Source organism: Sarcophilus harrisii, chromosome 2 (genome assembly GCF_902635505.1).
Source record: "Sarcophilus harrisii chromosome 2, mSarHar1.11, whole genome shotgun sequence".
NCBI lineage: Eukaryota > Metazoa > Chordata > Mammalia > Dasyuromorphia > Dasyuridae > Sarcophilus > Sarcophilus harrisii.
In genome coordinates, this window is record NC_045427.1 from 96,652,449 (window position 1) to 96,668,504 (window position 16,056).

Genomic DNA, 16,056 nt, shown 5'->3' on the forward strand with positions numbered 1-16,056 from the left:
TTTAGAACACGGTCTCCATCTTGTGAGACAACTTTCACAATTCATTTCATTCAATTCTCCCCTAATTCTTTCATCAGTTGAAAGTATCCTCACACAGGGAGTTCTTCAACTCCCTGATCAACTTCATTTTCGCAGTCTAACTTACCCTCCCAGGCCCTGGTTCCCAACCTTGTTTCTTGAGTACCATCAGTGGCGCTAATCCCATGACTGTACCTTCTTTCTAATGATTTTGCACAGTTTTCTGAACCACATTGGTAATAAGTTACATCATACAGGGAGAACATAACTCTACTGAGGGCTATCAGGAGAAACCATAGAGCCTATCTCCAACAGGCTCCTCCAAACCAAGACCACCAATAGGTGTTAAAAGGGGAGGTCCAAGTTTGAATCAGAACATATGCTAATTTTCTGATGTCTTTATATACATAATATATATAATATATATATATATATATAAAATTATATATATGGTTTTATATAACCATAAAAAGATGGTTATAACTTTTACCAAGGCAATAGTCATTATTTTCTCCTGGAAATATAGTCTTTTCTCATGGGTATTAACTATGAAATTACCCAAACAATTTCCTCCCTTTCTTCCTTGCCCTTCATTCTAATCATCTTGGATAAAATAGATTGGGAATAGAAGGGCCCCACCAAATGCTATGAGGATAACCTTACACAGACATCTTTTTCCTAATAATTTTCTTCTTGGGCTCAGATAGCAGGGCCACCTATCATCCCAACCAATTATGTCCCCCATTATTGGAGTAGGTAACCTTTCACAAATAGAGATGCCTACCATAAAAGTCAGCTACAACAGAGATGTTAAAATAAATAGACAAACATATGCACCTAGCAACAGAGGGATAATTGGGTCAATACTCACTTACTTTAGAATATAATGACCACATTTTTTTTGAATTGTGCTCATGGCTTCTACTGACCATTTGTCCTGATTATAAAAACTTGCCATTAAAAGCAGGGACATAATAGCATCAAAACAGGTCCTTCAGACCTTTACCTGAGAGCACATACAGAATATAGGATAAAGCATCCTTAATTCAGTTTTACTTTCAGTAATTGTCCCAGTTTCTAATTAATCATGTAGTAACAATCCACCCTTAAGCCAGCTCAGGAGTTATCAGGTGGGTTTTTATTCAAAAGAACACCACTGAGAAACTAAGTCAGAAGGCTCCCACCTCAACAGAGGCCAAGGTTGTCATCCTAATTTTTCAATTCAGGATCACATTCTTCTGAGTAGTTTGTGCCATATTTCTTTCAGATTGTGGATCACTGGCTTGATGATTTATCAGACAGTCCTCCCTGAATTTAAAACTCCAAATAATATCAGCTACTGTTCCAAGAGTTTTTATCTCCAATAGCAAATCTCATTAATTAAGGATTCAGATGAATCTAACTCTCAAGGATTATATATCTTAAAAAAGTATTGACTGTGGCCTTACATTGATAACAGTAAGAGATTCATCCTAGAAGGTTCACATCTTATCTTTCATATCTAAGTAAATGGTTTTAAGTTCAACATTTCACAAATCATTTTGCCTTTAAAATGCCCAATACATAGAAAAATTCTAAATTACATATTGTCCATAACAGAAACATGTTCGAAGAAACAAAGGCAAAAACTATTATTCCTAGTCCCTTTAAATAACAGGTATAACTTTAGGATGACATAATACAACCAATTAAAACTCATACAGAATATAGAATGTCCTGATTTCACATAAAACATTAGTTAATATTAATGATTTCTTCATTCAAAAATGTTAATTTAACTTTTACCAATTGAGGAATCCAGCTAAACTTCTTTTTTTTTTTTTTTTTGGAAACAAATATTTAACAAATATTGTTAAAATTACTCTAGGCACAAACATTCCCAGCTCCCACCAAAACATTCCCAGCTTCCACTAAAACATTCCTAATTGCAAAGTCAATTTAGAGATTATAAATTGTCCTTAATAGACCATTTATTCTTAAAGTTCCTCTATAGGCCCTATTAAGTCTAGTGTTTCAGCTTTCAGACTGCAGTCTCAGTCATCTGTCAAGTCTGGTAAAGTCCTTCTCACTTTGCTTCTTCCAGGACTTAGTAAGTACCCACTCTCTTGCAAACTTCAAACTCCAAAGGTGTTGCCTGCATCAGCAATCCTTGTTTCCTAAGGACTAAAAAGAGATGAGGACACAGCCAGTATATAAATCTTCAAAAAGTTATCCTTTGTTTCAAAAGAGGGTCTTTCTCTTTCTTTTCCCAAAAAAGAATAAACCAATTTCATATGAGGAGAGTCCCAGGTCACTTCTGGGGAAAGTTCTAATTCTTTAATAAAGCAATAGGTGAACATTTTGTCCAAGACAGCTTAGTCTCTAACATCAATTTAGTAATCAGTTTCTAGAATTTGATTCATTCTTTCCACTTTCCCAGATAAGGGCAGATGCTCAGGTATATGGAATTGCCACTCAATTTGCAATTCTTCCCCATTATTTTTTATAAAACCTTAAAACTAAAGTATGTTTCTTTATCAGAATCAATTATCTCTACCAATCCAGCCTTAGGTACAATTTGTTCCAATGTTGTTCCACTTACCCCTCTTAGCAGCAGAGCTCAGGGGAAAGCTTCCACCCATCCCCCTATATCTCTCTTACCCTACTGGTGTCATTTCATTAAAGCTTAACCTAAATATTCTGGAGCCAGGTTCCTTCTCTCCCCGGGGGGACACTTCCTCAATACTTCTTATTAATTTTTAGACATGCTACACACCTTTCAGATACAATTTGTTCTGCAATTACACACATCCTATATCCCAAATTTTCTTGCTTTTACAAATTTTAAAATTAATATTCTAAATAGTCTTGGATCAAACTTCACATAATTTATGCCACATATCTGGCCAGGGTGATAAAATGTGAAAGCACAGCTCATACAAATTTTTTAAATTACCCAATATACAATATTAGGAGATATAAATGTGATTTCTTTAGGTAAGTTCCTAGAAAACCAAAATTTTTAACTTGAAATAAAAAAAAGGGATTTTTCATTAGGAATAACCTTTATTGGTGTGTTGAGGAAAAGTATCACAACTAGGAAAGATAAAACCACTGACATATGAACATAAGAGTGCTGAGATAAAAGTCCTATATATTATATATTGAATATTCTGTTCCTTTTAACCAATGACAGAATATCTCTACTTCTCAGGCATGTTTTACTTAAACCTATAGATATACAACATAACAACACAAACTTTGGGATTCAAAAGAATGAATGTGTTTCTCTTTTAGGGACATTACAAATATTACATAAGTACTGAATCATTTTAAACAAGACTAAAATTCACAATGTTTTTGACATTTCTAACATTGGTACAAATACTTTCTACTCACAAGGACTTCTTGGTCTTTTTTTGATGTGAAAGCTGGAATTTCATGAACCAGAGATAGAAGAACAACTTTGTTTTTTTGTATGAAATTATTGGTATCCTTAAGTTCTGAAATTAAGTTTGTAGGAAAATTTCATTCAATTATTTTCTGTGCATGGTAATATTTTTTATTAATCTTCCTGTAAGGCACAAGTTTTACATACTTTTTACCATCCTAGCCTAAAGGTCCTAAGAACCTGCACCCACCTCTCTATATATATCTTATACTGTCATAAGATGGAATATTCCTGTTGGAAGAGAATGGAATATGATTCTATATCCAAGAGCAGGTGCTATTTTCAATATTCCTTAGCTTATACCCTTCTTTGTAAGAGTAGAAAAGCAAGCATTAGTAAGCTAGTGCTTTTAATGATTCATGAAAATGCTATTTCCTGTAATTAAAGATGACAGCCATAATATAATCTGAAGCATGCTTGTAATATGCAGAGTGCATAGGAAAAACAGAAAGTGGAGCATTGCTTTGAATGTCATAATTCTGGGAAGTGTGGAGCTTCCTGTTTCTCTAAAATGTTTGAACTTACAATAGAAAGATATGTAGACAGTATTTTTATCCATCACACTTCTAATGTGATAATTTAAAAGGCTCTTTCAATGCATGTGAACAAACAGTATATTTTATGTGTTTTGCAAAGATGATATAATTAATCATTCCCATATAGAGCCTTATATGAGAAATTCATCAAGCTTATTTTAGCAGCAAGTAAAGAAAAACAATAGTTAACTGGAGAAATGTGAATAATTCTAGACATGATTGATATTCCTTTTCCTGATTAATGGAATTCATTCATTCATTTCACAAACATTAAGTCTCACTAGATACAGTTTGCTATACAAAGGACTCATGAAATGCAAAAATGAGACAAATAAAACCCCTACCCTCATGGAGTTTACAATCTAGTATAGGTATGACTCAAACACAGACGATTAAATGCACTAAAGAAATGCAAAGCATAATGCCTTAGGAGATTGGAAGGGGAAGGGTTTTGTTTTTGTTTTTGTTTTGTTTTGTTTTGTTACCATCTGAAGGCTTCTAGGAAGATGTGTTAGACTTTAAAAGATAGAAATTCAATAGATGAGAAGGGAAAAGAAGACTCTTCTAGTTACTGGGATGAATATGTGTGGTGGTCTTCTTCTTTAAAATATAAGAATTCTCTCTGAGAGAAAGCAGGTTTCTCGGAGAGGTTTTCTGGAGGCAGCCTTAGTCTCAGTTGAAATAAATAATTACTCCAAAATCGCAGCCAGCTGATAAAAGATCTAACTTTTATTGTGTCCTTAATATAGCCCGGTTAGCTCAGACCTATCTCTCTGCTTGGTTCCAAGAGCTCCGCCCGAATGTCTTCAAATCTAAAGGTTTGTCCTTCCGACTCCAGCCAGCACCAAGGTAGAAGATACGATGAATATCTCTTGCCTCGAAGATAGGGCTTGTAGGCTTTCTTGCAGAGCACTCCTCTCCAACTCCTGGGAATGCTCCCAAGTAACTCTCCCAAGTAAAAAAACTCTTTCGAGTGGCTTACTGGAGCTGTATTTATGGTACTTCTCCGAGAGTGGGATTGTGGGATATCTCCCAGCATGCTCTCTGGCCCTAAGAGAGGTGTAAATTCAGATATCTCTTTCTAAACCCTGAATTCTCCCAAACGTGTGAACTCCATTGAGTACTTAGATACTTATGAGCTCTCTAAAGGTGTGAACACAAGCATTGTTTCCATCAGTTGTACTTAGTACCTTGCTTCAAGTACTGGCCCAAAATATCTATTTCTAAGATCAAATCAATCATATTGAATCATCCTAAATTAGATAATTATTGTCTCTATCAATTCCAATGTCTTAAACTTTGTAAAGATTCCAACAAATATGAGTAAAGACATGATGCTGGGAATAACAGGAAGTGTGACAGTGCCCCTCTGTCAACATAGTTGCTTCATTGAATAAGAAGAGAGAGCAAAATCAACCACACACATGTAAACTGTCCTAAGCAGAGCTGAAGAAGGTGTTATAAGAAGAGGCAAAATTAGAACATGAATTACCAAGAATAATCAGTAGCTCAGTCAGGAATCCCAAGAGCTGAGAACCAGATGGATAGATAACAATTCATCATTAATTCAGATCCTTATCTCTGAGGTTCTTTTAACTTGGCTGTTGGTGCTTTAGATGTAATATATTATTGGTCCAGCTACCCACAAATGTGTACACTATTAGAAGAGATGATTTCTGTCTTGAATTCTTGATAGAAAGAAAATCAGAAGATGGAAGCTGTGGTTAAGTATAAGAATTACTCAAAGATATTATTTTGAGAAGAAAAGAAAGAAATTGACTGAATAGATTTAATACAAAAATGTGCTGAGAAATGTTTAACATCAAGTTCCATGAGAAGAAAATGTTTATATTGTGCACTTTTATTATTATTATTATTTTATTGATTATTATTAATATTTTCTCCATCATTTTCCTAAGTCTAGACTACCAACAAAGTAAAAAAAAAACCCTAATTTGTAGAGTTTGCTGATTTCTGAGGTATAAATGCTCACACTGAAAATGTGCTTTGAGCTGACTGCAGCATACCCCTAGTTTTATTATGCCCAAAGACAACAAGAAACATTATTTCCTGGGATTTACAAATCCATAAACAAAACAAGTAGACCAAAAGAGCTATCATATTAGCACCCAACTCAGTTTATTTCCTGATTTATTTACCAGAGATACTGTTAGAATAGAAACTTGTGGGAAGAATGATATGAAAGATTATAAGTAGTATCACCTATTTGAGCAACAAGGAGTGAAGAGTAAAAATAAATTAGTGGAGGTGAGGGCACGAGATACATTTAAGCAAAATTGCATTGACAGCATTTAAAGTTGAAAATGGAAAAGAAAACAAAGATGAAAAATAGAAAAGGTGTGCAAAGTTTTTTTTAGACCAACCACTTTCATACCTAGCTATGCAGAAACAGCAAGTGGGGAGCCCTGGCTAGCTGGGTGTGGCTAGTGCCTCAGCAGGAAACAAAGACATTTTCACCTCCTGGGTAGCATGTCCCTGAATCTGGGAAGACTGAGGGAACCTCCACTGTTCAGGAATGCCAGGCTCAGCTGTGCTGTTGAGATGTAGTCCTGGGCGAGGAGCCAGCACCAGCAGAAGCAAGAATACCACTGGCTGCAGGCATTTGAAGGAGGTAGAGCTTTTGATTTGGGGATCCAGGTCAGAGGGAAAAGAGGAAATGAAGGCAGTCACCATTCCCCCCACCCTACGATTAGAGGTGCTTACACTAATACTTTCCATTTAAAAAAAAATGAATTGGCAAAGAAGAATCCAACCATAGAGACTTACTATGGGAATAGGGAAGACCGAGGTTCATTTTCAGAGGAGAAGAGTGAAGTTAAAAAAAAAAAAAAAAAAGACTGTTTCTACCCCAAACAGTAACATTAAATGGCTCCCTGCCCAGAGAGAATTTATAGAACAACTCAAAAAAACTAGAAATCAAATGAGAGAGACAAAGGAAAAACTAATAATAATAATAATGATGAAAACCATCTGAAAAAAAAAAAACAAAATTGGGGGTGGGGGAAGTTAACCAACTAGAAAAGGAGATAAAGTCTCAAAAAATAAAATAATTCTTTAGGCCAGGGGAAGCCAGTCAAGACCAAGAAATAACAAAACAGAATATAAAGAATGAAAAAATCAAACACACTGTGAAACAACTTAAAAGAAAAACAATAGATCTAAACAACATATCAAGAAGAGAAAATATAAATGTAATTGGACTACCTAAAGATATGACCAAAAAAAGGAACCTTGAAGTAATCCAAGAAAATTGTCCTAGAGTGATAGAACATAAGGGGAAAGTAGAAATAGAAAAAATCCACCAATCATCACCTCAAAAAGATCCTTTGTGAAAAACACATAGGAACAATGTTGCCAAATTTTTAAACGTACAGATCAAAGAGAAAATTTTGTAAGGAACAAGAAAAAAAAATTAATGATGGAGCTACATTGAGAATTGTACAGGATTTATCAGCAACCACAATAAAAGACTACGGGCTCTAGAATCACAACTCCAGGTAATCAAAAGACCTAGGCCTGTAGCCAAATCTACCATATCCAGCAAAATTATCCATAATATTGAATTTTTTAAATGGACATTCAGCAAACTTGCAGATCTTCAGGACTTTCTTTCAATCAAACCTGAACTCAATAGAAAATTTGGCATATAAAAGCCATTATCAAAGATCAGTTTCAAGGAACTTAACATGGACAAATTGTTTATGTTTTTTACATGGAAATTTATACCATATATTTATGATTGACATCAGCTATTGGGTGGATCAAAAGAAAGATTGGGGAGAGTTGAATATGACCTGACTCTAAAAAAGCAAAATTGCCTAGGAAAAGATAAAACTGGTAATTATATGAGGTATTGAGGGAGGAAGTTTTGTAGTTCTGAAAACCTACTCATACTGGGAATGGATTAAATAGGTAATACTACATATATATACCATGAAGGGTATAGCACCCTCCCAAAATCTATAAAGAAATAAGGGAGGAAGGATGGGAGGAGAAAGAAGTAATAGTAAGTAAAAACTAGGTAAGCAGAAGAGTTAGCAAGGATAGGAAAAAATGAGATATATACAAACACTACAACAAGTATCAGGAGTAGAATTTATTAGAGAAAAAAAATACAGCTAGTAATCACTAACCTCAGACAAAATCAAAGACTCAATCACAAGAGAAATCTACATTATATATCAGCCATATTATTATTGTTTTAGATGCATGTTTACATATGGATAAGTACATATGCATATTTATGTGAATAAGTATGTGTGGGCATGTAGGTCTGTGTATGTGTATATATAGATTATGTATGTGGGCCTGTGGGTGGATGTAAATGTGTGTGTATACTTATACATGCATATGTATGTATATATAAATATATCTATGTTTAACTGCTTGGGACTTGTGGAGAGATGAAAAGGAAAAAAAGAATAAAGTAAAAGTGCTCAGCAGAAAACAAAAGAATAACCTACAAGGAAGCAAAGAAAAGATGGACACTCATGAATATAATTTCTTCCATTATTATTATATATGTTTTCTTGAAATGGAAATTTATTGTTAGATATTTTGAATCATCCCTGATGTTCTGCTAAGCATATAATAGTGTTTTGTTTTGTTTTGTTTTAATTTTCCTTTTCTTTCTTTTTTCTATTATGCTTTTTCTTATTTTGTATTTAGTTCAATAAAAAATTTGACCCCAACATCATAATTATTCATATAAGTAACAAATGTGATACTAAAGAAAACAAAGGAGAGAAAAGCAGACAAACTGGGCCAAGTATACATAGAGAGGATGCTTACTAAAGGTGATCCAATTGGGGGCATATTGATAGGCCAATTAACAAAGTATCTGAAGAAAATATCAAAAGTGAAAAAAATCTCATACCTTTTTAATACCAAAAAAAAAAAAAAAAAAAATGACCAAGAAAACATCAGTTGCAGAGGGTCACAGACAGTGGGGGAACTCTGGATCAGGTATAAGACCCTTCCTTCAGCCCAGAAGGAACCTGCTAACAATGTCTGGTTCGGCTCCCCATTTCCTCTAAGAGCTCTTAACTTTCCTGAGAAGTCAGGGGGCGGTGACAACCTGTGTTGTGATTGAAGCAGAGCAAGGTGGAAGAGTGCTATACCAGGTGGCAAACTATGTACAATAGCAAGTTGTTCATGTGGTCCCACGTGGGCAATAGTGTTGTTTTGGTTACATAAGGGTTTTAGGGTATAAAAAAGGGGAAAGAACTAGGAATAAACAGACTCCATTTTTCTACCATCTTCAGGAGTCCTGCCTTATCACTCCTCCACTAAGATAGTATATTTTAACCATCCCAGTGTGGGGGCTCTAGAAAGCATGGTATGTTTTGTCATCCCAACTTGGGGACTCTAGAAAGCAGGACACAACAAACAATTATTTACTTATATGACTACTTTGACATTTCTACAAAATCTTTATAAGACTCATCTCTACATGTCTTAAGATTTTCCTCAATGAAAATACTATTAGGGAACAGTCAGGCTTTCACAAGTGATACCCTATCTATAATGAAGCACATCTTTACTAATATACAGTTGACCTAGAATACTGTAGATTCTCCTGGAAGAGATTTGTAACTTCACAAAAGACTTTGACCATCTACAAGGGAAAACCAAATCAATTTTTAAAAATAATAAGGTCTGTTGACCAGATTTTGACATTCAGTTGAATATCCATCAGAATAGACAAATGTACCTGTGATAGAGAGTAGAAATAGAAAAGTTGGGCTCAGAATTATATAGGAAGAAGAAAGTCAACTGGATCAAATGAATCAATGAATGAATGAAACAAAGAAAAAAGTAAAATAATCCCTACTCTCAAGGAACTTGTATTCCTTGAGAATTCCTTTAGAGAGAACATATATGTTCTTTCTAAATAAATATATATATATACAAATATCTGTGTGTGTGTGTGTGTGTGTGTGTGTATAGTATCAGCTGCAAATCAAATAGAAAGGTCCCTTGATCCTTCATATTACATAAGGGTTTTAGGGTATAAAAAGGGGATGGCACAGCAGATGGCAATACCTCTTTTTTTTTCCAACTGATAAAATCATAGTTATTTTTTATGGTGAATTATTTTGCCAAGGACTTTGGTAACTAGAACTTTTTCTTCTGGTTCTTCAGTTGATATGGCTGTAGTACTTCTTGGACATCTGCCAGGATACATCTTCACCAGGTGACTTACCACCAAACTACTTACCAGTAGCTGTAGATACTGCTATTCCCAAAACTTTGGGATCAGAGTCCTAAGCTCTCTCAATTAGAATCTGAAGGAAAATAGTGATTAAAGTGGTGATGGTGCTAGTGGGTATGGGGTGGTTTGACTTGCCTCTCTACTGTGATGGCTGCTGGGGCTAGACTAGAAAAATGCCTGATGGATTGGTAGAACACTGCTACTCCTAAAGGTTCTGGCTTCAGAGTCCTGGGATATCCCAGGATTGTCTTCAGAAAATTGCAAGTTTCTTTTTGTTGCGTTGTTCAGTCATTTCAATCATGACCAGTTCTTAATGACCCCATTTGGGGTTTTCTTAGCAAAGATACTGAAGGGGCTTGCTATTTTCTTCTATAGTTCATTTGTACGGATCAGGAAACTGAAGGAAACATGATTAAATGACTTACTCGAGGCCATTATAGTCTGGCTTCAGGCCTGCTACTCTATCCACTGCACTACCCAGCTGCCTCCCAGAGTTCTTTTAATGACTTCAGCATTATCCTGGGGAAAAAAATGGACATCTTTTTAAACCAATACTCTATCAATATTATTATAATATGACTGTAAGACTTACAATAAATTCACTCCACAAAATTGAAAATTATTATCATTAAAATTGAAAACTGTGGGGAAGCATGTAATGAATGTGAATGAGCAGGCTATCTTTGTAACCACTGAAGAAATTGGGAGATCAGGAATAAAAGATGTCATCACTGAAATGTGTGGTAAGAAAAGCTACTCAGGGCAAAGGATGACAAGTGGCCAACTGAACTGCTGTGCAGTTACCTTTGTACTGGTAGGAGAAAGGAACATGCTCCATCATGTTGGGTGGGTGCAGCCTCTCACATCGACCTGACAAGAAATATAGCCAAGTGTTCTTTGGATTGTTCATCACTAGAAGAAACATCCAAATCAAGACGATCACATACCATTTGTAATCATATGTATCTATGTTTTTAGTCCAGTGATTTTCAAAATGAGTTCCAAGGACCCTAGCGTTCTCTGAGATCCTTTCAGGAGGTCCAGGAGGTCAAAACTGTTTTCATATTAATACTAAGATGTTTTAATTTATAATATAGTAAATATTAGTAGATATAACTAGTGGTAAATTGGAGCCAGCTCATACTGGCTTATGAAAACCTATTTGTTAAATCTTCAGGAACTCTATAAGATGGTTATTAAACATGGCCAGTGTGAAGTTAAATCAGCTTCTATACTAGTAATATTACTTGTTGCTTTAAAAGAATTGGTGATAAATGTAAAAAACAACCACACAAAAAATTTAAGTAAATATAACAAAACTATAAAGATTAAGCATGACATAAATGAAGAAATAGGAGATGATATCCCCATTCATTCCTTTGTAAAGTTATGAGATTTACAGATACTACACATTGCACATTTTCCAATTTTTTCAATCAGTTGATCAGTTGTGATGCTTTTTTTTCCCTTTCTTTTTGTTTGTCTTTAAAAAAGACTCTTGGGATCTCTGGGAGGAATGAGGAAAGGATAGCTAACTGGTGATATTAAAAGCATAAGACATCAATCAAAATTTAATTTAAAAGGAAAAAATATTGAACATAAATAAATTAAAGAGAAACATGGAAAACTAATGAACTAATACAAAGTGAAGTAAGCAAAGCCAGAAAAAAAAAAAATATATATATATATATTTACAATGATTGCAATAATGTATGAGGAAAGAAAAATAATCACAAAACCAACTGAAAATTAATGTTGCAAAAAATAAACAAGCTTGCTTCCCCCCCCCCCCCCCCCGCACCAAAAAAAAGATATATGAGAAAATACCTCTCCCAACCCCATCTCTTTGCAGAGGTGAGAGTTTTTAATGGGTGTGGAATATTGCATATAAAGTCAAGTTTCTTTTAGGTGTTGATTGTTTTTGCTGGATTTTTTTTTTCATTTTAATTCTTTATTATAAGGGATGATTCCTTGGGAGAAACGATATAAGGGGAAATCTAAATGATCTTAAAAACAAAAAGAGCTGGAGCAGCTAAATGATACAGTGGATCAGGCACCGCCTTGGAGTCAGAAGGAATTAAGTTCAAATTTTGTCCCAGACACTTAATACTTCCTAGCTTCCAGACCCTAGCAAATTATTTAACTTCAATTACCTTATCAAAAAACAACACAAAACAAAAAAGCAATTTTAAAAAATCAGTCGGTTTTTAAAAATAAAAATAAATGGGATCAATTGCAGGAAAATATCTTTTTAAAATAAATTGTCTGTTTTCAATTATTATATCTTTAATAATGAATATTTGAAAATTGATTTAATTGCATTTTTGTTCTGATTGTGCTAATATAACACTAGTTTAAAAAAAAATAAAATCTGGAGAAGCTATGAAGGAAGTTGTAAAAAGATTTCCTAAAATCATTATTTGGCATTGGTTATGATTACCACTTGACAATTTTTTTCTGAAATAAAACAAGTTAACCCCCTTAAAATATTTCTGGATAAAATATATTCTCCTTATCACCAAATAAAAATCAAACAAGCTAGAAACTGTTGAACATGAAATTGAAATTATTAAAACTGGGGAAGTATGAGACCAAAACAAATAGCACATAGTTTATATACATATCTTACATCATATATGGCACACATATCTTATATCATATATGCATTTTTCTTGTTCTTTTTATTCTGATTTTGCAAAGAGATAAAGTAACATTAATTTCTTGCAAAAACTTGCTTTAATGCTTTACATTCTGGAAGAATTTTCATTATTTTATTGCAATCAAGATTAATATTCAGAAAGCACAAAATTTAGGAGGACCTGAGTTCAAATCTGGTCTCAGACACTTAACACTTCCTAGCTGTGTGACCCCGGGCAAGTCACTTAACCCTAATTGCCTCAGCAAAAAAAAAAAAAAAAAAAAAAAAAAAAAAAAAAAAAAAAAAAAAAAAAAAAAAAAAAAAAAAAAAAAAAAAAAAAAAGACTAATAAATTGAAAGACATTTCATTTAATAAAAATAATAAATTTAATGCTTTTCCTAGAAATATGTTACTAGAAAATATAAACATGTGAATTTGGGTCTTTTATTGGACAGAAACAACAATGAAAGTGTAGAGGATCACAGACAGTAGGGGGAACTCTTCAGCCCAGAGGGAACTTGCTAACAATGTCTAGTTTGGCTCCACTTCTCCCCCAAGGGCTCTTGGCCTTCCAGAGAAGTCAGGGGGGCGGTGACAACATGTGTGGAGATTGAGGCAGAGTGATATCAGGTGGCAAAGAGTCATCTATATACAATAACAAGTTGTTTCTGTGGTACCATGGGCATGCCCAGTGTTGTTTTGATTGCATAAAGCTATTAGGATATAAAAAGGAGAAAGAACTGGGAATAAACGGACTCCATATTTCCACCATGCTCAGGATCCTGCCTCATCACTTCTCCACCTAAACGGTATATTTTAATCACCACACCATGGAGACTCTAGAAAGCACAATTTGTTTTGTCACCTTGCCAAAGCAGGACACAACATGAAAGTATTTTTAATTATTTTGATTTATTAGAGCCATCTGCTTGACCTCAGAAAAAAAATAATTTCACCGTGGATAGTTTTTTTTAATAGTATTTTTTAAATGAAATTTTAAAACAGTAAATTGATTTGAACAATTTTAGAATTTTTTTATATAATAATATAGTACTAAACAATGTTCCAATCCTTGCAACTATTCAAGAAGTTAAAAAAATAATTATCACTATTATAGTAAGGAGTGCTTAAGTTGAAAAAGGTTTCAATTTAGTAAACATAATTTTATGATAGTGAGAAATAGTTAAACAGATCACAGTGCAGATTTGTCAGATCATAGTTAAGTTACAACTATAGGTTGCCTACAAATACGAGAGTTTGTCAAAAATTAACAAAAGAATTGTGTGGGGATTGTCTACTTGAAATTCACAGTAAAAAAGTATTGTATATTTTATTGTAAATTATGTGCTATACATCCTTTATGTCAGCAGAACTTATAATACACTTTTGTAAGTATATACAGAGACAATTGATATAAGATATATAAACAGAAATTCTTTGAGAGACCCTCAATAATTTTTAAGCTTTTAAGGAGATCCTGAGACCAAAAAATTTGAGAATTGATAGATTAGTCCAACATTAAATTAATTTTAATTCCTTGATGTATCTACATTAGATAATAAAACGGAAATATAATTCTGCCCTGGTCAAATTGCATACAGAATATTATATTCCATTCTTACTGTACCTTTTAGAAAAGATATTGATAAGCTGGAGAATGTCCAGAGCAAGGTGGCAGGATAGAAAAGGACCTTGATATTATATCATATAGGAATGAGTTAAAGGAGCTAGAAATGATTATACATCATGTGTATTTTCATGTATTTGAAGATTGTTGTGGGGGAAAGAATTAGGGAAAGGATTAGACTTGTTTTGCATGGCCCCCAAAGACATAACTAAGAGCAATGAGCGAAATTGCTTGGTGTATGGAAAAACTTCAATTAGCGCTGTCCCAAAATGAATAGACAAATGTTTTCCCAAAAAAGGTTAGCTGACAACCTGCATATATTGAAAAGGAGATTATTTTCAAATACAAATTGAACTGGATCACTTTTGAGGTTTCTTCTAGTTCAGATTCTGAGATTCTAAGTACATTAGTATTGCTAAAAAGAAAACTTGATGTTACTAGCCTGCCATAGGAAGTTCTCAAATGAATAATCAACATCTGAAAATCAAAGCCTGACCATACTCAAATTTTCATTATCTTTGTTTTATGCAGACTTAATAATACTGTATTATATTATTTGGGTGATATATGAAATGTGAAATGGAAATATTTTAAAGGGTTTCTTATGAAAATATTTTGTTTAAAATCCTATTAATATTTATGGTAATGTCATTTCAATCCACTAAAATGAATTTTACATGCTAAAAAAGATTTTTCTTCTTCTTCTTCTTTTTAATCTACAGGAAGACCTGGCTAAGCAAAGTTGGGAGCCCCAGTTCTCGTATTGATCGGGCTGACTTTTCCAATGAAAAGACCATCTCTGAACTTGATTACACTAATTTTAGCATTAAATACTAGTGGAAAAAGAAGTTCTTAGAATAAAATTATAATGCTTATGTGCCATAATAGGTTTCATAAATCCAAAAAAGGGAATAATAGTGCTTTGTATTTATCCATTTAAACAATGGAAATTTGTTCTTAAAAAAGTAAAACTGTGATGTTACTAAAAATGCCTGGCACTGAAACAATTTAATTTGAATCTTTTTTTAAAATTAAAATAATGAAAGTAGAATTGTAAAATAAGAAAATATCAGTATAAAATGTATAGTATGAGTATCTAGTTTAGCCTACAAGGCCTTAGAGTTGAATGAACATGACAATGTGAATATTGTTTCACTATTTAGTGCATAATAAAGTTAGCTGCTTAAAAATGAAACTTGTGTATGCTGTTGATTCTATTAATTTCTAAAAAAAAAACCTATAATAATTCCTTGAATGTTGGTAATATGTTAATAGAAAATCCTAAATTTTCAATTAAATTTATGTGAAACTCAATATATATTTATTTCTAGTTTTGTTCAACATCCATAACAAAATCTAGTTAAATATGAATACTGATTAAAGCCTCCTACTTTATAGCTATTTGGTATTGTTTGTGGAATAAAGAGCTCTTCATAAAATTCCTAGGAGGCATTGATCCAAGTCATAAATTTCAGACCATGTTTTTCTGGCAAAACTTCCATTGTACTGGAAAAGAGCTGTCATTGGATCTGCCTGAAGTGAAAAGGCTAAAAAAGGGTAATTTATTAGACT

General features: G+C 33.4%; 1 protein-coding gene across 1 annotated transcript in view; it reads left to right on the forward strand.

Moving 5' to 3' along the window:
- ACYP2 (acylphosphatase 2) overlaps positions 1-15,679 on the forward strand; it is a 195,925-nt gene extending 180,246 nt beyond the window's left edge. Inside the window, exon 4 of the mRNA XM_003758277.4 lies at positions 15,207-15,679. Within this exon, the coding sequence (XP_003758325.3) occupies positions 15,207-15,321 (115 nt within the window). The 3' untranslated portion in view covers positions 15,322-15,679. The remainder of the gene's footprint in view (positions 1-15,206) is intronic.
- Positions 15,680-16,056: the final 377 nt, after the last annotated feature.